The sequence below is a fragment of the Stylophora pistillata genome, chromosome 7, assembly GCF_964205215.1.
Source record: "Stylophora pistillata chromosome 7, jaStyPist1.2, whole genome shotgun sequence".
Taxonomy (NCBI): domain Eukaryota; kingdom Metazoa; phylum Cnidaria; class Anthozoa; order Scleractinia; family Pocilloporidae; genus Stylophora; species Stylophora pistillata.
Window position 1 is genome coordinate 26530717 of NC_142525.1, and position 22955 is coordinate 26553671.

Genomic DNA, 22955 nt, shown 5'->3' on the forward strand with positions numbered 1-22955 from the left:
AAAAAAGACCAAACACCTGCCAATTGATTCTTTACAAAAGCTAAACCATAGTAGTGAGACCACAATGGAAATTCATTTCGGTGGAATCAGGCTGGGAGAGGCAGCGGGAGAGAGGCTTGGAGTCGTCATTGACCAAAATCTTTCGTGGAACTTACATCTTTTACGTTTGATTAAAAAATTGAACTCTAGAATTTGTCTTCTTAAAAGAGCTAAAGTTTATTTAACCTTGGCTTGCAGAAAAATGTTATATACTGCTCTAATCAAGCCAATTCTAGAGTATTGTTGCACGGTCTGGGGTAATTGTATCGTTGGGAATCTTCAAAGAGTTTTAAGACTACAGAAACGATGTGTTAGGCTAAGTTTGGACGCCGATACTCATGAAAACTCTGCCGAGCTTTTTAACAAACTAGATTGGCTGCCTATAGACGATATTATACGTATTAGGAAGCTTTATATGCTTCATAAAATAAATCAAGGACATTGCCCCGCTTATTTTAATAAATACATCGAATATATAAGCAATGCCTCTAATCATAACACGAGGTCAGTTTCCAATAACAATATAACGACACCAGCCTGTTAAAGGAACTCTGGCCTCAGAGCGTTTCACTCAAGCGCTTGTCGTTTGTGGAACACTCTTCATCCAAAACTTAGGTCACTCTCCCATACAAATTTTAAAAATTACTTATTTAAACTCTAACGTACTAAGAATTCCTTTATTGATAATTTTAAGATTTGTAAAACCTTCTAATTTTATTTGTAGTTAATTAATTAATATCGTTATATTTTAGTTGTTAATTATATAAATTTAGTTGGTAGATTATTCTGATAGTTAATTAATTTGATTGATACGTTTTATTACTTTTAATTGTAGGAGGGCCATTATGAAAACTACTGGGTGACCAGTAATCGATGTGTTTTACCCTCGTTAAATAAAGTTTTCTTCCCTGAGTAATCAATGTGTTTTACCCTCGTTAAATAAAGTTTTCTTCCCCTTCTTCTTCTTCTTCTTCTTCTTCTTCTTCTTCTTCTTCTTCTTCTTTATTGATCATGATAAAATAATAGCTTACCATTCCCATTTGGATTCTTTCTACCGAGGCATGCCCATTAACTTAATCCAAGACGATAATAAAAGGACGGTTACGAGTTTATCATCTGCAGGATAATCTTGTTATTCAGTTTACAATTATTAAATTTTGCCGCGTACTTGAATAAACGAATGCCTTGTTATGGTAAACACTTTGAGTGCGTTGACTCTACTTGTCCATGCAGCTTACCCTATATTGCTGTCCTAAACTGTCGATGACGCAGATAACCGCGAGAGCTTCAGAAAGGTACACCTTTACTTTCTCGTACACGATGGGTGATTTATCAAATGCTGGACTGTCAACTATAACGATTCTCTCCTAGAAAAGAAAAGGATGTGAGGTGAATGAATCTTAACAGAGTTCAAATGACTTTTTTCAATCAATACTTTTGTAATTCGGATACAATGAATATATGAAGTTCATATATTTTGGACTGCGCTTGTAGATACGTATGATGCACGATCCTCGCAGTAGAGAGCGCTATTTATGCAGTAGCGAAAATCAGACCTGAAAAAAAAAAATCAGGCCTGTACGGGATTCGAACCACTGACCTCTGCGATACTAGTGCAGCGCTCTACCAATTGAGCTAACAAGCCAACTATGAGCAGTCCGTTAAGCTTGTTAGCTCAATTGGTAGAGCGCTGCACTAGTATCGCAGAGGTCAGTGGTTCGAATCCCGTACAGGCCTGATTTTTTTTTTCCACAGGTCTGATTTTCGCTATTGCATAAATAGCGCTCTCTACTGCGAGGATCGTGCATCATACGTACTTTTGTAATTGTTGTTTATCTAAAGGCTTTTTTCCGATCAAGAAAGCAAACCTCAACTGTGCACTTGAAGGATTAGATTGTGAACGAAAACGAGATGTCGGGTGTCAATTAGAATCCTTTCATCTATAGTACCTTACAAGAACTAACTTTACCAGGAATAATGCTAGAGGGAAGCTTTTAGCAACCCTCTGCTCGCAATTTATCATTCACGCTCCAGCTTGCTTTTCACCAACCTTCAGTAGCTTGTTTGGCCAAAAGATCTCAACCTTATCACAAACTGAATCTTGCAGATCTTGATTTGGGAAAAACGACGAGATTTGTTGAAGAAATATTTGTTGAGGGTTCCCAGCCATCTCGCTAAGTTGGATAGTCTTTGAATAAAGCCCTGTTTCGGGATCTGCGTCTTTAAAGTGCGCTACAAGCTTGTGGGTTGTTCCATATCTTAGTTCGCAGATGATGGAAGAGGTGCCAAGAAAGTTGTCAGGGGGTAGTTGTTCCCCAAGAATCAGACTCAGCAACAAGCTCTTTTTCCAATCTCTTTCACCTGTCGAGAAGAATCCCCAAGTCAAAGAACGATATGAACCAATTAATAAGCTGTTTTTAAATTTCCACTCTCTTAAATCAGTCCCGTTAAATTTTTAAATTGTTAATTTCTCATGATCATGCAAAACAGGTTCTTATGAAAAAAAAAATCGTTTTTACCAGCCATGCCGGAATGTCAAGATTCTTGACATTAAAGCGGAAAGTGTCTTCAGCCTTGCTCGTCCTGAGACAAAGGAAGCACGTTTGGAAAAAAAAGTAATACTTTACCATATAAGAAAAAAACTCGAAACATGGAAGCCAAGTTAACGTATCTCTCTCTCATGTAAAGAGTATGATACATGCAATGGTCCGTAATGGGAAAAACTCCTCATCCATGCACTTTTAATTCGAAAGTTTTTACCAGTTTTAGAAATCATGGTACGTACATTTTGAAAGACAACATGTTTTGTGATCAAGATGAGTTCATTCAATTGCAACAAGAAAACAAACACAACCAAAACAACAATATCATGCATGTTTCTTTCTTTTAAGTATGGCGTCTGCGTTGCAAACGAACGACATCAATGTGTTAATCGTTCGGGAAAAGTGAATATACATCTCAGTTACTCTGCCAAGGTATCGCCACAGCTGAGGGATTTGACTTGTTGGCGGTTTTTAGCAATCAGTCTGAAAGTTGTTCTGTCTGCCAGGTGGGTTTAGCAAACTTCTAAGTTATGACGAATGAGGAGATGAGTATGGAAAAAAGCTGCGTAAAGTCTGTTGATGGTGGCTGGAAGTGAATGCAGCAGCTGGCAGGAAACTTGTTTAACCTAGCTAGCTACGACATTTACACGCGCATGCTTTACCTTCTAATTAATCACGAGCTCTCGAACATTTCTTCAGTAACCAACCTGCAATGAGAACAACGTCTTCTCCTCTCTCTAGGCTCTCTTTGTGGTCAGCCAATTGGTTCTTGAGATTTGTGATTCCCAGCTCCAGAAGTGCGTAGTCCTTGTCACTCAACATATTCAGACAGGCCTCTGTGCTCTCGAATAGTTCTAGCAAGCGTATTTGTCTTCTCTTGACTTCTTCACTGGTCTCTGTCAACACTGAAAAGGCCTGATAAGTGAAACATGGAATGGTTACCTTGCTTTACAAAAATATCATCAAGGGCAATAAAATCTAGTTTCGCTTAACTTAATAGGGTTCTTTGTCAGTCATTTAGAATTAGATAAAAATTAATTAAATGTGGTGGTATCTTTGGTAAAAAGGCATATTAGGTGTGTTGACTTGATCAGGCTAACTTCGAATCAACTCTTTCTTTCATGCACAGTTCATTCTACGGTCAAACCTGCATGTATTGGTGGTCACCCATGGGTAATGGCGGGGTGACTGTAGAATACAGATTGACTGCTTAATACAGGTTGGCCAGCAAATGATTAGCGTGATGTTTGTGCGTACTATTTGTCCCAAATGTCCAAAGAAGTAAGATGATTTATGTTCAATTTACGATCAAACACTAAATAAAGGTGACCGCTTAATACAGTAACGCTTACTACAGGTTTGACATACTCGAGTATAGATCTGAGTTAGAGTTCGACTTCGACGTGGGATTCGAATTGAACTTCGAGTTACGACGTAAACAAAGGAAAAAGTAAAATTTACGAGCAAAGGTAGATTCTGTGTATAACAGTTAAGTGTACAGTAAGGTCGACGTAACGAAGGGACCAACTCTCACTTGACTGTTCTGGACTAGTTTAATGGACGACGTTTCGGCCGTTCGGCCTTCCTCAGGTTAAAAGTTAAGAACTAAAAAGCGGTTTACAATGATTGTGAGCGGCTTATATATAATACAGAAATATTGAGGTAACGTAATACAATAAAGGTCTAAATTACAAACTGAGAAAAGTAGAACAATAAAAAGGCAAAAAGAAGAATCTAACTTAATCATTAGCGATAACGGAATAAAATACAATGAAAAGTGTCATCTTGGGAAAATTGCAGCTGCTCAATTGTAGTCAGTAATGCGGTGTTTGGATCTAGATTCCCGCCGTTTTTTGAGACCATGAGGATTAAGGGTAAATAACTGAGCGGTCCAATAGGCCTCCCTTGTGAGTAATAATCGTTCAAGGTGTGCGGCATTTTCAAAAGACCTAATTTGTTCAATAATAATGAAGTTTCGTGTAATAGAGCCATTGAAATGAATTGCCGTAAAATAGGTATACCAATTTTACACAGCCTATATATATATAGGCTATATGTTGCAGTTAGATAGCTCTCGCTTGGCTTTGCCTTTTGGCTACCTTGCGATTGAGCACTCTTCACTGGGGTTGCCATGCACTTAGCCTTCGGGCGAAGCTCATCACCTTAGTTGTGATTTGAGCACTCTCGCATGGCAACATGCCTGCACTTGGTCCCACAAGTGTAGCGCCCAGGCAATGGTTTATTCCAGAGCTTGGCCCAGTGTCTGCACTGCACTGATGAGACCCACATAGGTCGAAACAGTGTGCACTGTCTGCAGTTATATATATATATATATATATATATCTAAGTCGGTCGCTTAAAATTACATAAACATTACTTAAATGTGGTGGTATCATTGAAAACAGCTCATTTTGATGCGTTGAATCGATCAAGCTAACGTAGGAACGAGCACTTTTCCTTACATGCATATTTTATTCTCGTCACATCTTCGATTTTCGATCGAGAGTTCGACTTCGACTTGGAATTCAAGTTGAACTTCGAGTTGCGACGTAAATATACGAAGAAAGTCCTATCATGCAGAAGTGAAATTTTTATAGCCAAGGTCCATCTGCATTACGACAGGAAAGGACCGAATCAGAAAGGAAACTGTCACCACTTGTCACGCAAGATGATTTATCAGCGCCTTGCTAACAGAAAATGTCGATGGGATATTAGCTTTTAATAGAAAATCAACCTCCACCAGAGGATCATCGAGGTTCTTCCCATCAGAGGAGAGGAACTATTAGAAGAATTCATTAGTAAGAGTAGAGCTGCAACTGCCAATACACAGCGATAAATAATGCGGGTGGGAACAGTGATAATCTGTCAACAGCTTTTACAATCGTAACTCTAAATCGGAGTTTGAGCTCAAGTCCAAATGACACTCGTTGAGGGAGTTCTTCACAAATTTAACGAGGAAAGACAAAGTATACTGTGGGTTGACATTCTAAACATATTCGCTATGTATACTGGGCACGAGCTCTGAATACAATTTAGGGAATGTCCGTGCTGAACAGATTACCAAGTTTTACCCCCATAAGTGATTTCGCAATGTGATTTACGTTTATTAAAAGCGCTCAAAATAAAGAAGTGATAAATGTTAAATAAAGAGCTTCAAGAGGTGCTAACTGATATACAGCTGTACATTACGTTTGGTTTAACAACCAGTCAACAACTAACAAAGTTACCGGTGTCCATTAGTTTCACTATCAATTGCTGTAAAGGTGTCTCAAGGTAAACCAATTTTAGCCCCAAAGCATACAGAATGCCAGCGGCAAGACAGCAAATCGTTAAATTCGGATGAGAATAACGCTGTTTCTCGAAACATCAGGCCAGTTCTTTAGGCCATTATTTGATAATTCTGCGACAGTTAAGCGATGGTGGTCTACGCTGAGGTTGAATCGATACGTAGCCATGGATGTTTGCATTCTTACCTCCTCTGATATTCTGAGCGCCTTTTTCACCCTCTGTTTCATCTGGTCCAATGTCTGCAGCCCTATTAGCGAAATACCTAGAGACAGCATTAGCTTAACCATGTGCTCAAGATCGTCGATTTCGTCGACGTCTATCGACGTACTCATGTTGCATACATCTTTTGAATATCTTGTATAATGAGCAGTTTCTAGAAAAGCGAGTAGGAGGTAAATAGGAGCCCTTCCTGTAACGTTTCGTTATCTTTTGATCACATGCGCATGCGGTATTTCATATTTACTTAACTGCATAAGAGCGTATGTTTGTGTGTCTGTGTGTCTTTATTGTTCAAAAGATAAAATTACATATCTTATGTTACATCTAATACAGGAAGTACACTTTCACAAAGCTACATTATACTTAAAAACAATTCTATTAAAAAATGTATTCTTAAAACGGTTTGTGCGAATAGCGGGCATGACAGGGGATTTATTTCTCAAATTATACTTCGTGATCTTGGTCTCAGGGAAGTAGGCTCTAAGAGGATGGCTCAGGATAGTTGAAACCTTGCGACAAATTTTGTGATCTTGCGTTTTAAGTAAGTCACCTATCACTAATTTCTTAGATATGTATTTACGTTTAAAACAACGATCTAAAAACTGCTGGGCTATAGTTAGCTCTGACTCAGAGGCCCCATGCACAGATAGAGCATAAGTGATATTAGGTAGGACAATGGAATTAAATAAAACATCTACTTCTGCTTGGCTACATCCTTCCTTGCGGAGGCATCTGATAACGTATAACCCTTTATTAGCTTTACCTAACTTTTCTTTTAGGTGAGTACTGAATTTGCAGTTCGGCTGAAACGTGAGACCAAGAATGGTTATTGTACTAGTCTGAGGTATGCCAAAAATACTTTTGTAGGCCTCGGCAGTGTGACCTTTTTTATACATAATAAGCTCTTTACATTTAGTAGAATTTGAATTCATTCTATTTTGGCTTGCCCACTGTAAAAACTGATTTATTAAGTCTACAGAGTGATCTTTATAATAATATACCGGAGCAATAATCGTACAGTCATCAGCGTATTTGAAACCAAGTGTCTCGTTCCCTAATTTAATTTCCAGATCGTTAAGAAATATATTGAACAAATAAGGTCCTGAAACACTACCCTGGGTTGTGCCCTTGTTAACTGTTTTCCAATTACAGACATGATTCCCGAAAATAACTCTTTGTTTTCTATCTCGCAAAAAACCTAACCACCAGTTTATGATATACGGGTTAAGTGGTAGACTCTTAAGTTTCTCAGCAAGGAGTTGATGGCTCACAGAGTCAAAGGCCTTACTGAAATCCATCGCGAACATCCGCACTGCCTTGCACTTGGGATCATCAAGAAACTTGCAGATCTTATTCTGTATAAGTAGCAGAGCATCTGTGCAGCTCCCTCCTTCTCTATACGCGAATTGACTATTCAACAACTGTTCTTCTACCGGCCTTTGGGCGTGAATCTTATAGACTGCCTTTTCCAGGGCTCTTGCTATTACAGGGGTTACGTTGATCCCCCGGAAGTCCCCTCTTGCCACTGGAACATCAACTTTTGGCAGTGGGTTTATACTTGCCCTTTTCCACGATCTAGGCCATTGGTGCGTAGCGAGAGACAAATTCCATAGCTTAGTAATGATTGGAGTGAGGATCTCCGCATGGTCTTTCCACACCCAATACGGAATTTGGTCAGGACCAGTAGCAGTCTTCTTTAGAGTACTCAGTGAGTTCCATACATATCGTTCACTAATTTCCGGGACTTTCACCTCAGGACCAATTTCAAGTAACGCGGGCTCAACGTAATCGCCATCCGTACACAGGTCGCCGAAATACTCGTTCAAATCTTGAGCGGTCTCTCTATCCAGCGAAACGTTTGTGGACCGCCGGCGTTGAGATATCAAGTCTACGTTTTTCCACCATTCTCTGCTCCCCATTTTGCCCTCCAGAAGCATCCTTCTGTTTTCGCCAATAACCTTCAACACATTTCTACTAAGCTCTCTATGCTTATTAGTACGTAAAACAGAGATGCGAGACTTGCTACGTAGCATGTATTTAACTAGCGGTGTCATCCAACTTGGATCACGGGACGAAAGGGAAACCGTTCGTAAAGGCATGCACCAGTTAAAAACCTTTGGTGGCAACAGCTGAAACATTGATTTTGCCCATATTTCAAAGCTAAGTAGGTCTCACCAGGATGTAAATCACTGTATAATTCGTTTGGCTGAATATCGATTTATTTTCGAGAAAATCGATAATAACTGCATTCCGCCAAATGCCGCTTTTGAAGCTCAAAATTTCATACCATGACTCTCGGAGTATCGCGCCACGAATTGAAAACACTTGAACCCATAGAAAGTACCAAATTTTGAAAAACAACTTCAAAACACATGTTGAAAGCAATTTGAGCAACTCTTGCTCGTTTTCTACCACTATCTAATTGGATTTATCCGACCTTCCTCTAACTAGATAAAAATAGGTCAAACTGAAGTAACTTCTCTTTTATCTGCCATTTGCCATTGGGTCCCCTCATGGTAAACGCCTCCGTGTGTAGAATTGAGAAACAGCTAAAAAGAGAGAACAAGAGGCCCATATTCTACGAGCGCTTTGTAGATGATACACTTCAGTAGTGTAATGCCTGATCCGGAAGCAGCCTCAGGATTTCTGGAGACATTGAACAAGTCTCATCCTTCTATTGATTTCACAAAGGAACTCCAAGAAAATGGTAGGCTTTTCTTTCTCGGAATGGATGTTATCAAGAATGGTTGCCGCCTAGACACCATGGTCTACAGAAAATCGACGAACAAAGGGCTTTTGCTACACTATCACAGTCACGTTGACGCCAGATACAAACGGTCACTGCTGATCACCATGCTAAACCGTGCGTTTCAACTCTCGTCTACGTGGAAGTTTTTCCATGAGGAATGTGAACGCCTTAAAGAGATCTTCTGCCGACTGCGCTATCCTGACGACCTTGTGCAGTCAACCATTCGTAGATTCATTGAATCAAAAGTGTCTGAGGATTCCCATACCCGAATGGCTGATAAAAGAGAAGCCCCAGTCAGAATCGTGTTGCCCAACAAGGACCAGATATCTGCAAATGTAGTACGAAAACAGTTGGCTGACCTAAGTCGGAGGATCAACGTAGATATTAGCCCAGTTTATACAAGTAAAAAGATCAAGAATGAAATTAGGGTCAGGGAAGACAAACCGCCTTTTGTGAGTCAACAATGCGTGGTGTATTCATTTCAGTGTGGCCTGTGTGATGCACGCTATGTCGGCTACACGTGCAGGCTATGTCGGCTACACGTGCAGGGTATGTCGGCTACACGTGCCGACACTTACACCAACGAATCGAAGAACACAAAAGAACGGCAATCGGACACCACCTCAGAGAGCAGCACGACATGGAGCCAGAAGACATCACACAGAGTTTTCGAATCTTGAGGAAGTGTCAGAACAAATTTGACTGCCTTGTTTTTGAAATTTTTTTTTTTTTTTATCAAAGAATTGAAACCAACGCTAAACAAACAGCGCGATTCAATTCGCGCCAAACTATTTGTTTAGAGCAATTCGTGCTACGATTATTTTATTATTTTATTCCTTTATTCTTTTATTCTCTTCCATTGTATATTGTTTACACTTTTTCACATATTTTAGCGTTCGCCACATTTTATCATCTTCAACTTGCTTCAACATATTTATGCTGATTTGGAAAACTTACTCACTTGAAAATGACCTCAGAGAGGTCGAAACGTCGTGACTTTTTAGCGCTAGCTTTTATTTCAAAGTCGATTTCTAAGAAACTACTTATTAAGACTTTAAGCAAAATAATCAAGAGAAAATCTGGACTTTGGAAAGCGAAGTCCAGTTCTTTTCGATCTCCGAAGGATTTTTTGGGGAAATGATTCAGTGCGATTTAATCAAATGTTAAAGTTGAATAATATGCGCTGATTTGACGGTGCCGTCACGTAGTCGAAAATGTACACATGCACACGCAAACTTAATAGTTTCGCATTTTACATCCAATCTGCATTTATATAGCGCAGACTTTTATGTGGATATATTCAGTCGCGTTTAATAGTATCGTAAGGTTGAGATCGGACGTCAGCATTTTTATCAGGCGCCTCTGGCAGGCGCTTCAATCCATGTAGCGATCTCACCTTCCCACCCATCCCAACCCGGGGAGGACATCCACTACACAGAAATCTCGTACATGGGAATTTTACGTCTCTTTCCCCTAACCCTGCAGGAGACGGGACCTACGGCTTTACGTCTTATCCGAGCGCTTTAGCTGTACCACACTGCATGCCTCCACATTTCTGTTTTGCAAAACAGCCCCAGGTATATCGTCTTCAGTTAAAATAAAGCCTTCTTCTTTAGTTTCTGAGAGCTTACTATCATTCGCAATGGACGCCATTTTGATTTCTGTCCAGCCAAACAATCCATGCATGCTTTGCGATCGCAGTTTCAGTCCCAGGCCCTTTTTCGTTTTGTTACCGGCGAATGTGAGTGAAGCGTCTTAAGGACACAAACGTCATGCCCCAGCCAGGACTTGAACCTGGGCCAACCGACCCAGAGTCCAACGCACTGACCACTGGACTACTCACGCCTCACAGCTTACCTAGTATAATATCCTCCTGCCCTCCATGTTGCTGTATCACAAAAGAGGATTGCAGTCCTGAAATTGTTGCATCACTATCACAAAAGCGAAATAACCAAGTCGGGACAGAGATCTTTTTATTACAGAACTGTAACATTGTGGAATGCCTTAAAAGCCCATTTTAAATTAAGTGAATCTCTTATCATTCCTTTCAAATCAGTTTTTGATGTAATGAATTTTATATGCAAATAGTTTCTGAGTAATTTTTTATTGACAATTGTTGAGTATTTTTTAGAATAGCATAGCTTAAAGTAAACACGCGCTCTGATTGGTCAATACGTCAACCGGAAGAGAGGGTATTTAGCGTGGAATCGCACTAATGCATAAAGCGATATCGCTGACGTGGTCGCGAGCAAAAATTATTGTTACGAACGTAAAAAGATAAATACAACTAGTGCTATGAAAATATGAACTAATATGAGCAAATTTACGTATGATGCACGATCCTCGCAGTAGATAGCGCTATTTAAGCAATAGCGAAAATTAGACCTGAAAAAAATCAGGCCTGTACGGGATTCGAACTACTGACCTCTGCGATACTAGTGCAGCGCTCTACCAATTGAGCTAACAAGCCAACTGGGAGCAGGCCGTTAAGTTGATTCGTAATAAACCCGTGAAAGTGATAAATCAGATACAATGAAATATATGAAGTTCATATATTTTGAACTGCGGTATTAGATACGTATGATGCACGATCCTCGCAGTAGATAGCGCTATTTAAGCAATAGCGAAAATCAGACCTGAAAAAAATCAGGCCTGTACGGGATTCGAACCGCTGACCTCTGCGATACTAGACCTCTGCGATTTATCACTGACCTCTGCGATTTATACTGACCTGATACTGACCTCTGCGATTTATCACTTTCACGGGTTTATTACGAATCAACTTAACGGCCTGCTCCCAGTTGGCTTGTTAGCTCAACTGGTAGAGCGCTGCACTAGTATCGCAGAGGTCAGTGGTTCGAATCCCGTACAGGCCTGATTTTTTCAGGTCTGATTTTCGCTATTGCTTAAATAGCGCTATCTACTGCGAGGATCGTGCATCATACGTATCTAATACCGCAGTTCAAAATATATGAACTTCATATATTTCATTGTATCTGATGAACAAATTTATAGAAAACGAATGTCTTCCAAATTTTGATTTGAAATTGAGATTTTTTAGAAAATTGGAGGAAACCACTCACGCTCAAAAGTACGAGAAAACGCATAGAAAAAAATCAAAATGCCAGAGACGAGGGAAGAAAGCCAAACGACAGTTCTCGCCGAGGAAAACCAAACAAGCGTTACGAAAGAAAACCAAAACAGGTATCAATGCCGAAAAAGGTCAAGCATCTTCTCCCGAAATCCAAACCACTGTAGCCTGTACAGACGACGAACTGGCCTCTTTTAGATACAACATGGTTTCAAAAAACACTAGACGGCAAATTCACAAATTCGAGTGGTCGAAAAACAGTCATCCAAGCGCTCAGTGATGATTTCGACCCAGTGGAGATATCAGAGCTCACTGGCCACTCCAATCTGGAATCCATATCCAGCTACAGCCATAATCCTCTGGAAAAACAGCGGCGAATGTCGAATAAGTTGGCCGGTTTCAACCCACGCCAAGCGCGACAACTACCAACGGCTATTCAAGTCATGCTTTACGGGAGATTGTTCTCAATAGCTCAGCCACGCCAAGCAACACAGTAGCTACTAGTGACCTTGACAGCAATGCCAGTCGTTCTAGTTACCTGATGGCAGGAGCAGTTGGCGGAATGTTTACTGGAGTAACTTTTAATAATTCTCCAGGAAATATTTCCATAAACTTTCAATTAAGCTTTGACACCAACGAGCGACTCCCTGCGATGAAAGAAAAACAGTTAAAATTGTGACTATTAACTCAACTGTTTTTCGCCAGAGTTTACCGAGAAATTGGAGTCTTAATCATTATATTTTGAATACACCTTTTTTTACAACTGTAAAGCACTTACCGGTTTTTTGTAGATCTTGCTTTGATACCGGAACGCTTGAAATTTTCATTTCGCTTGAGGATTTGACCATTCAGTTGTTGGTTGTCGGCGCCACATTTTGCCAAGTTGAGTGGTAGCAGGCAAGTCTCTGTCTTAAATAACTCCGTATTGTGTACTTTTAGTTTTTTTGCTGAAGATTGTAAAATGTGAGGCACCGCTTTCCCCACGAGTTTGAAATAAAAGTGGTTTTCATTCTAAAAATATCTTGTTCCCTCTATTCTCTAGATATTGACACCTGACTTTGAAAGGGTTTCCAGTGTTTGCGCACTGGCGTGGCGCACAAAAATACAAAACATCTGGTTTTGCCCAGTGATTTGGTGGCTTTAGCTATGTGATTCAAGAAAAATTCACGAGGTACAATTAAAATTATCGACGATTCAAACGTGAGCGACTTACCTTGCTTTCCATTCCCTTAACAATGAGAGTTCTGACAGTTGACTTTAAAATGGCTTTCTTCAGGGCGCGCGTGCGGAATAAAAACATACAATAACATTGCCGTTTTAATTTCTTGTTTTCTTATTTTTATTCAGTTACGCGATTCAAGAAAAATTCACCACCTGCCTCGTGAATTCCACTTTAAATTTCACTTGAAAAATCGATATCGCACTCATCGCTCCGCGATTCGTGCGATATCGGTTTTTCGCGTGAAATTTAACTTGGAGTTCACTCGTCAGGCAGTGAATTTTTCTATAGAATCGCATAGCTTAAGGTAAACACGCGCTCTGATTGGTCAATACGTCAACCGTACGAGAGGGTGTTCAGCGTGGAATCGCACTAATGCATAAAGCGATATCGCTGACGTGAGTCGCGAGCAAAAATTATTGTTACGAATGTAAAAACGTAAATACAACTAGTGCTACGAAAATATGAACAAATATGAACAAATTTATAGAAAACGAATGTTTTCCAAATTTTGAATTGAAATTCAAAGTACAAATTGGAGGAAACCACTCACGCCCAAAAGTACGAGAAAACGCAAAAAAAAAAAAAAAAAAAAAAATCAAAATGCCAGAGACGAGGGAAGAAAGCCAAATGACAGTTCTTGCCGAGGAAAACCAAACAAGCGTTAGGAAAGAAAACCAAAACAGGTATCAATGCCGAAAAAGGTCAAGCATTTTTTCCGGAAATCCAAATCATTGTAGCCTATAAAGATTACGAACTGGCCTCTTTTAGAGACAACATGGTTTCAAAAAACACTAGACGGCAAATTCACAAATTCACGAATGGTCGCAAGACAGTCCTCCAAGCGCTCAGTGATGATTTCGATCCACTGGAGATATCAGAGCTCACTGGTCACTCCAATCTGGAATCCATATCCATCTACAGCCATAATCCTCTGGAAAAACAGCGGCGAATGTCGAATAAGTTGGCCGGTTTCAACCCAAGCACGACAACTACTAACGGCTATTAAAGTCATGCTTTACGGGAGATTGTTCTCAATAACTCAGCCACGCCAAGCAACACAGCAGCTACTAGTGACCTTGACAGCAATGCCAGTCGTTCTATTTACCTGATGGCTGGAGCAGTTGGCAGGATGTTTGCTGGAGTAACTTTTAATAATTCTCTAGTAAATATTTCCATAAACTTTCAGTCCAGCATGACACCAACGAGCGACTCCCTGCAATGAAAGAAAAGCAGTTAAAATTGTGACTTTTAACCTTTTTTTGAACTGTTTTTCGTCAGAGTTTACAAAGAAATTCCAGTCTTAATCATTATATTTTAAAATACACTTTTTTTATAACTGTAAATCACTTACCGGTTTTTTGTAGACCTTGCTTTGACACCGGAACGCTTGAAATTTTCATTTCGCTTCAGGATTTGAAAATTCAGTTGTTGATTGTCGGAGTCACATTTTGCCAAGTGGACGGGTAGCAGGCAAATCTCTGTCTTAAATTACTCCGTATTTTGTACTTTCAGTTTTTTTGCTGAAGATTGTAAAATGTGGGGCACTCTTTTCTCCACGAGTTTGAAATAAAAGTGGTTTTCATTCAAAAAATATCTTGTTCCCGCTAGATATTGACACCTGACTTTGACAGGGTTTCCATTGTTTGAGCACTGGGGTGGCGCACAAAAAATACAAAACATCCGGTTTCGCTCAGTGATTTGGTGGCTTTTAGCTATGCGATTCTAGAAAAATTCACGAGGATAAAAACAAACAATAATATTGCCGTTTTAAATTTCTCGTTTTCTTATTTTTATTCAGTTATGTGATTCAAGAAAAATTCACTGCCTGACTCGTGAATTCCACGTGAAATTTCACGCGAAAAACCGATGTCGCACGAATTGCTTCGCTTCTCGGGCAAATGTTTGTTTTAAGAACATCAAATTTCTGCGGGGCAACTATCAGTTGATAGTTCCTCGACAGAAACACTCTATTGTTTAAATACCGATGGGTCATTAGCTTTAAATGCAAAGTTATTATTACTCTAAATAGGCTAGGAGTTTGAGCTCAGGTCCTACTTGCACTCGTTAAAGAAGTTGGTCTTTTTAAATTGAACGAGGGAGGAAAAAGAATATGGAGGGTTGACATTCTAGACATGTCCGCTTTGCACGGTTCGAGCTCTGGGTTACAACTGATTTGAGGAATGTCTATTGAACCGTGTTAAAACGATTATCAAGTATCACTCTCCTGGGTGTTTTGGCCTTCTAAGGGCCTGATTACATGAGCCGGGCTGATTTCTTTTGTTTTGGTGTTCACCAAAGCGTGAAAACAAAAGAAATCAGCCCGGCTAACCGGGCCAGCTCGGCTCATGTAATCAGGCCCTAATTTAAATTCATTAAGTACGCTTCAAGTAACAAAGTGATAAATGTTAAATAAAAAGGTTTAGTAGCACAATTAATTATCTCTAAATCGGGTATACATTTGGTTTAACAACCAGTCAATACTGAACAAAGTTATTGGTGTCCATTAGTTTCACTTTTTACTGCTGTAACGTACAGCGTCTCCAGGTAAACAAATTTTTAGCCTAAACATCGAATGCCGGCCGTAATAGACCGGTTCACGCTCTTGAGTGCATGCTGGGTAATTAGGGCAAGCAAATCCAAAATGGCGGACACGCTCGGCTACACTCTTTTGCTTGATCTGAATACTTAATGAATATCGGCTTTGTTTCAGAACTGGTCGCAATTTTTAGTATTGACAGTTCAAGATAAAAGTCACAGCTACATTTTGAGCTCTGTATTTTCGATTTTAATGCGTCAAAAAATAAGATATATAATGGTTAACTACCGATGTTGTGTTGGAGGTTGTAACAACGACTCAAGATATCCAAAAAAGATAGTGAAACGGTCACATGTCGAAAATCTTCGCTGGCATTTTATTCCGAAGGATCCAAAGAAAAGAGCCCAATGGATTGCCAGCATATCCAAAGGACTTGTTGGATTCGAACCCGGCAACTACAAGACTGTTTGTTCGAATCACTTTCAATATGGAAAGCCAACGTACTCCTCACCAACTCCAACTTTGTATATGGTGCCAAGTGACTCTAACAAACCTTCACCCAAGAAAAGAAAGCTTGTGGCAAGACACGAAGTTGTCTCTACTGCTGAGGCATCCAATAACTCAAGCTTCAAAGAAGAAGGAACTCAATGCTTGATAATAAATCCGCTAACATACGGAAGTATGAAGTTTGCTGATTTAACAACAGAGCAAGATGTCCAGCGTTTCACTGGATTCCCTAACGTAGAAACATTTCAATTGATGTTTAATACACTCTTTGAAAAAGCCATGTGTATGCACTACTGGAAAGGAGACAAAGAAAGTGCTTTGAAGGACACCACCAAGCCCAGGTCAAATAATGTACAGAGAGCTCTAACCTTGGAGCAAGAGTTTTTGCTAACCATGATGCGAATCAAGCTAGGACTCTTTGTATTTGATCTGGCTTTAAGGTTCAAAGTTTCCGAGGCGACTGTCAGCTCTGTCTTTACCACTTGGGTTAAGCTGATGTCTAAAGAATTAAAGTGGATGATTTCCTGGCCAGATAGGTATTTAATTCAAAGAAATATGCCTGATATGTTTCGACGATATTACAGAAAGTGTAGAGTCATCATTGACTGCACAGAACTATTCTCTGAAACCCCATCAAGCTTAGAGAATGCGGCAATGTGTTGGTCAAATTACAAACAACACTACACGTTAAAGTTTTTGATAGGGATAACACCAAATGGCCACATATCATTTGTCTCTGAGACCTTCAGTGGGAGGTCATCTGATGTTTTTATTGTAGAAAACAGTGGTTTCTTAAACTATCTTCAGCCACATGACCAAGTTATGGCAGACAGGGGATTCAAGATTCATGACCTGTTAGCATACTACCAATGTTCTCTAACAATTCCACCCTCCAAGCATTCCAATCTCCAGATGTCAGGTGCTGATGTTAGGAACACATCACTTATTGCTAATGTACGGATTTATGTCGAGCAGGCTATCAAGCGAATTAAAGACTTTGCTATGTTAAAGCAAGAAATTCCCATTAGCATTCTTTCCCATTTGGATGACATAATCATCATTTGTGCAGCAATATGTAATATGAAAAAGCCTTTGAGTACATAGATTTCATTTCATCAATTATGTTTGCATTTTGTACCAGTCCAAAATGTTCCCATTCAATTTTCTCACAGGTTATAAGCTATGGTAGTCAAGTTTATTTACACATCTTCTAGAATACAATTCCTTTATGGAATTACACAAACATGTTTGTATATAGCTACAACAATGTTCAAACAATAACTTTGAAACTTTAGTAATACTAAATACTATAATGTTTTGGTTTCATCCGCACTATTTTGTACTATTTAGTAGTTTGTTGAGGTCATATTGCTTCCACTCTATAATTTTAATCATTATCTATTGCTTGTTCATTGCAAAATCTGCAAATGAATGTTGATTCTTGTTCAAAATTTGAGCAGGCCCAGTGAAACCATAGCATACAACATTCACACTGAACACTGTTTTCATCATCACATTCAATTTCATCTGGCTCAAGACAGGGTTTTTCACAGACAGCACAATAATAAATAGGCCTAGTACCTAGCAACACCCTAGCAACATAAGTCTTGAAAAAAATTGTTAGATTTGGTATGATATCTTGCCACAGTTTTAAATCAAACTCAATAATTTCAATATGAGCACCACTAAGTGGAGTCCAAACAACAAAAAAGGTTTTAGGACATCCTGTTAGGGCCATTTGTCCTTGTATCTGGTAATAATAACTGTGGGTTCTCTTGAGCATGATATTCCCATTCACTAATTCTAGATAAGTTGTATTGTTCCAATGCTCATCAAATTTCATGTCTGCAAGTGAGTATGGACATTTATACTCAATACAAGAATGACCACAGCAATCGCAGTGAAAAATACCATCTGGGGTAGCTCCCACAAAAGGGTAAGTTTTAGATATAAACAAGCCACAAGTCTGAAGCTTTGCATTTTTGTGTTTTTTGGATTCTTGTGCAAAGAATGATGCAGCAGCATCTCTCTCATGTTCTCTTCCCCATTTAATGGCAGGTATCATTGACAGATCGGTACAATCTAAAATTCGCTCAAGAAGAGGTGTTACTTTGCAATTTGGCTTTCTTTTTCTAAGAATTGTTTTTGTCTTTGTGTATACTTCATGAAAATGAGATGCAGTTATTCTACCTTTTCTTTGCTCTTTCCATATACTGGAGTTAGCCTGATCCCTTGTGGCCTTTTCTAATTCTTTAATGCTACTGTCATTGAAAGATAATTGTTCCAGAAATTGTCTCACTAATTCATCAGCATCTACACCATTGTTTTTAGAGGATATATCATCAGCTATAATTTGTAGTGATGGGGGAACATCATCAGAAGTTGGTGGTGCATATGAAATATGGATGACAGCATCAGGATTTATGTTTCGAAGAGAAGCTAGAAACTTTTGCTTGCTTTCTTCGGTAACAACCCTCAAGGATTCTGGCCGAGGATCAAAGTTCTGTTTTTCCTTGCTATTAATAGCATAACTTGGGTTTTCTTTGACTACCTTGTGGCTTTGGAACACCATGTCCTTTAATTTCATGGGTTGGATGTCTTTCTTGCTAGTATTATTCCACACACATGCCTTATCTGTGCAGGAAGGATCTGTGAAACCTTTCTGGTTGGCAAACTCAACTTTATATAAAAGGGCTATGACATGATTACAGCACTGACTGTATCCAGCTGTACAGCTACAATATGCCCCAAGAATTTCACCGGGAGATTTACAAATTATCCACACTTTATGAGGTTCTTCGCGAATTCTTTGAGATGGAGTGACAGATGCAAACAACAGAACTTTGTCTTGTCCATGAATTGTTTTTGAGTATACAGTGTGCACAAAACCACTTTTAAAGTATGAATACGCTTTTCTGATTTTATATTGACCAATATAGTCAGTGTCGAAAGCTTTTTTTCCAAGTATAAACGAGAATATTTGACCAATGTTTGTATGCGGCCACTTTGTTACACAGTCCTCCCAATCGACCATGGATAACGGATCCTTTATACCGCATGTGCGTAGTAGTTCTACATGTTCATTTTGTAGTGACTTGGCTTGGCTTTCGGCCGAATCTCGAATAGGCGTTTTATGTTCAAAAGCTACCAAAGCACGAGCAGCAAGATCCGAGTGTGTCCCTCCAGAGGGCAAACCTCGCTGTTTAAGATAAAACTGCAATTCCCCACATGAAAGTTCCAAAAAATCTTCGAGGTGCGTGGCCATGATCGTGTTGTTGGGATATTGAACTGTCAACGACTTTTGAGCGAGATGGCAATAACATAAAGAGCTCAAACTGTAGCTGTGACTTCTATATTGAACTATAAGTATTCAGATCGAGCAAAAGAGTGTTGTTCGTATCCGCCATTTTGGATTTGCTTGCCCTAATTACCCAGCATGCACTCAAGAGCGTGAACCGGTCTATACAGCTGTTCGTTAAATTTGGACGGTAATTTCACTATCTTTTCTACCCTAGCCCCACTATTTGAGGCCATTACTTGATTAGTCTGCAACAATTTGGCAGTGACGGTGTACGCTAAGTTGGAATATATATGTTGTTTACATTCTTACCTTCTCTGTTATTCTGAGTGCCTTTTTAAGCCTCTGTTTCATCTGGTCCAGTGTCTGCAACCCTCCTGACGAAATACCTCGAGACATCATTAGCTCAAACATGCACCCAAGATCGTCGATTTTGTCAATATCTATCGTAGCACTCATGTTGCATACGTCTTTTGAATTCATGTGCAATGAGCAGTTTCTAGAAAAGAGAGTAGGAAGTAAATATACGCCTCTGCGCGACGTTCCGTTAGTCTGTTGATCAAATACGAAATTTCATATTTACGCAACAGCCAGGCGGTGTGCGCACTCCGATTGCATTGCATCGTGGTAGCGTTATTTTTCAATATGGCGGTAAAAGCGGAAGAAATCGGCAGATTTTGACTGAATAATCCGTAAAAATTGGGCCATTTCTTTTTCCTTTGACTATAGGTAAGTATAATTTGATATATTATGACTGTGTAGAAATATTTTTCGTACGTATTTTGTCGCGTATTCTGTCATTCTTTAGGACAAACGGGTTCTGTCCTGGTGTACCGGTTCACAAGGGAATTACCATTGTTCTTTCTTTGTTTAGGAGTCATCGGTTAGCTATTGTCTATTGTTTGGTCTTTTGTATTGGCTCTTGTGAACCGGTACACGAGGACAGAACCGACAAACGTAAGCACTGTTTTTAGTATGTAATTTGAGACCGGTTTTTGAGAAGGTTAAATTCGTTGTACGTCTTAGTTTAAGGCCCTTCAAAGATTTGTATGGCCCCTTTGATCCTTCAACAGCCCTGACCAAACGTGTTCAAATGTCCTCTAACGGTACAAATGTTTTGTGCATTTTAAGTGATAGTGTTTGAGACCCTTTTATGTAGCGAAAAGGCCCATTGTTGCGTTTAGTGTGTTGCGTTACATAGCGTTACCACTGCAAGGAAATTTATGATATGTGCCCAATCGTGTTGTAAATATATTTTCCTAAGAGAAGGAAAATTAACTAATCGCGAGTGTTGTGTGGTAAATCTTCTGTCTTGATCATGGAATGAACGACAGCTTAATTAGAGCAATGAAAAGAGTCACGTGATCCATGAAAACGTTGCGTGAGGCGACACGCCGGAAAGCCGGAAAGCAAAAGGCAGTCGACCGTTGAGAGGTGTTGATAGGCCTGTGCGTCTCCTACCATTCGCTAGCGCTTTTAAATCTTCTACCCTCGAAGTTTAGCTCGTATTAGGATAACTCTTGATGACGTTCCTTTGCCATGTCACGATAAGGGTCAGTTTTGAGGTTTCATTTCCCCATCTGTATGTTCTTGAGGTTTGGCAAAGCCGGATGAGATTGTGTTACAAAAGGCTCTCTGGGTGCAGTTTCTCTTTGAAAAGAAAAGCAATGTTATCTGTGGAACAATCTGCAGACAGCACAATTCCCCAGAGAGCTTTCAGGCATATTTTGATGAAGCCCTTGAGAGATTCAGCGAGTCCGATAAGATAGTTTACATAATGGGTGATTTCAACAGAAACCTCCTCAATGCCGAGACCTGTAACTTCACTAAAGAGTTCTTACTCACCTTACAAAGCTACTCGTTCATTTCAACGATTGATAAACCAACTAGAGTATACAGCAACTCGGTCACTCTAATTGACCACATTTTTGTAAATAAAAATTGGGGAAAAATCACAAGTGGCAACATTATCTCAGACATAAGCGACCACTCCTGTCAATTCTGCTCGACTGAATTCTCCTGCGAAACAAATTTCCCTAAAAAGACCATGGTGCGTGACTTCTCTAGGTTTTCAGAAGAGGATTATAACTCTGAATTAGCGCAAGTCGGCTGGGAATCAATTCTTGCAAGAACAAGTGGAAATATCGATATCGCTTTTTTACAAATTTATAACAAACTTAACAAACTGACAAACAAACATGCTCCGCTTAAGCCTCTATCAAAGCGAAATTTCAAGCAATCCTTCAAACCGTGGATTTTCAAAGGGCTAATCAAATCTATAAAAATTAAAAACGCTCTATTCGCCTCAGGGGATACCGACAAATACAATCTTTATCGAAACAAAATTACGCCTCTAATTCGTCTTAGTAGAAAGCTCTATTATCACAAATATTTCACACAACATATGAACGATATGAAGAAAACATGGACTGGAATCAACGACGTACTGAACCGAAACAAAAGAAAATCAAAAGATAGAAGATAGATCGATAGTTTATTAGAATATCGAACATGGCAGTCCGTAGACTGAATTGCGTTACAATTACTTAGAACTAGGAATAAATACGATTGAAATTATAATAAAACCACAAATGCGAAAAACTCTCTCTATATGACTATGTACAAACTAGTCTAAAAAAAAAAATTTATGTACACATACTTGGAATAAAAGTGTTCTTAAAACGATTTGTATGTGTACGGGGCATGGCATAAGCCCTGGACTGTCTTAGATTATATCTGTGTTCTCTCTTAGGAGGCAAGACAGGCACGAGTTTGTGATCCGGGCATGACGTGATAGACTTGAAAAGCTTGCTACACAGAGCCACGCGTCTCGCGTGCAAGGCTACTAAGTCGAACCTGGCCAAACATTCGAAATATGACGCATAAGGACAAATGATGGAGAGCGCTCTCTTTTGCACTCGTTCAATGTCGTCACTAAGATACTGTGGGAGCGCGTGATGGAAAACTGGCGCACAGTACTCTAAAACAGATCTTATCACGGTGCAATAAAAATTTATAATGTCGCTCAGTGGAACGTTTGCGCGCTTTAGAAGAACAATAAAATAAAGGCGCTTGTTCGCTTTCTTAATGCACTCTGAGATATGTTCGTTCCATTTTAAATCTGAGCTAATAGTGACTCCTAGGATTTTTACACTGTTTGATACTGATAGTTCCTTGCCATTAATAACAATTAGTGGAAAATTGTGAGTGTTCCTTTTAAAGTCAATGCGCATCTCCTTGCATTTATCCGCGTTCAGTTCCCTCCTATTTTCGATCGACCAAACCTCAACAGCGGAAACTGCGCTTTGTACATCACCGGTCAAACCTCGCGGTATCGTTTGGGCGATAGTTGTGTCGTCTACATACTTCCAAGTGAGCGCGTCGACCTCAAGATCGTTGATCATTGATAAGAACAACCAGGAACCAAGCTTGGTCCCCTGTGGTACCCCGGCGGGACTGAGCC

The 22955-nt window shown here is 39.6% G+C and overlaps 1 protein-coding gene, 2 long non-coding RNA genes and 1 pseudogene across 3 annotated transcripts in view; 2 read left to right on the forward strand and 2 right to left on the reverse strand.

Annotated features, from left to right (window-relative positions):
• The window catches only part of LOC111343680 (uncharacterized), a 12250-nt gene extending 5901 nt beyond the window's left edge, over positions 1–6349 (reverse strand). The window contains exons 1-4 of the mRNA XM_088728850.1: positions 6056–6349; positions 3290–3497; positions 2090–2400; positions 1278–1406 (exon numbers count right to left, since the gene is read on the reverse strand). Coding sequence (XP_088584976.1) covers positions 1278–1406; positions 2090–2400; positions 3290–3497; positions 6056–6202 — 795 coding nt within the window. The 5' untranslated portion in view covers positions 6203–6349. The remainder of the gene's footprint in view (positions 1–1277; positions 1407–2089; positions 2401–3289; positions 3498–6055) is intronic.
• The window catches only part of LOC148727278 (uncharacterized), a 215138-nt gene that overhangs the window by 67564 nt on the left and 124619 nt on the right, over positions 1–22955 (forward strand). The window lies entirely within an intron of this gene.
• On the forward strand, positions 8594–9767 carry LOC148727282 (uncharacterized; annotated as a pseudogene).
• On the reverse strand, positions 11593–14737 carry LOC148727283 (uncharacterized). The gene is made up of 3 exons (XR_015990198.1): positions 14503–14737; positions 14257–14364; positions 11593–13199 (listed from the first exon to the last, which is right to left on the reverse strand). It is a non-coding gene; the product is annotated as an uncharacterized LOC148727283 (long non-coding RNA).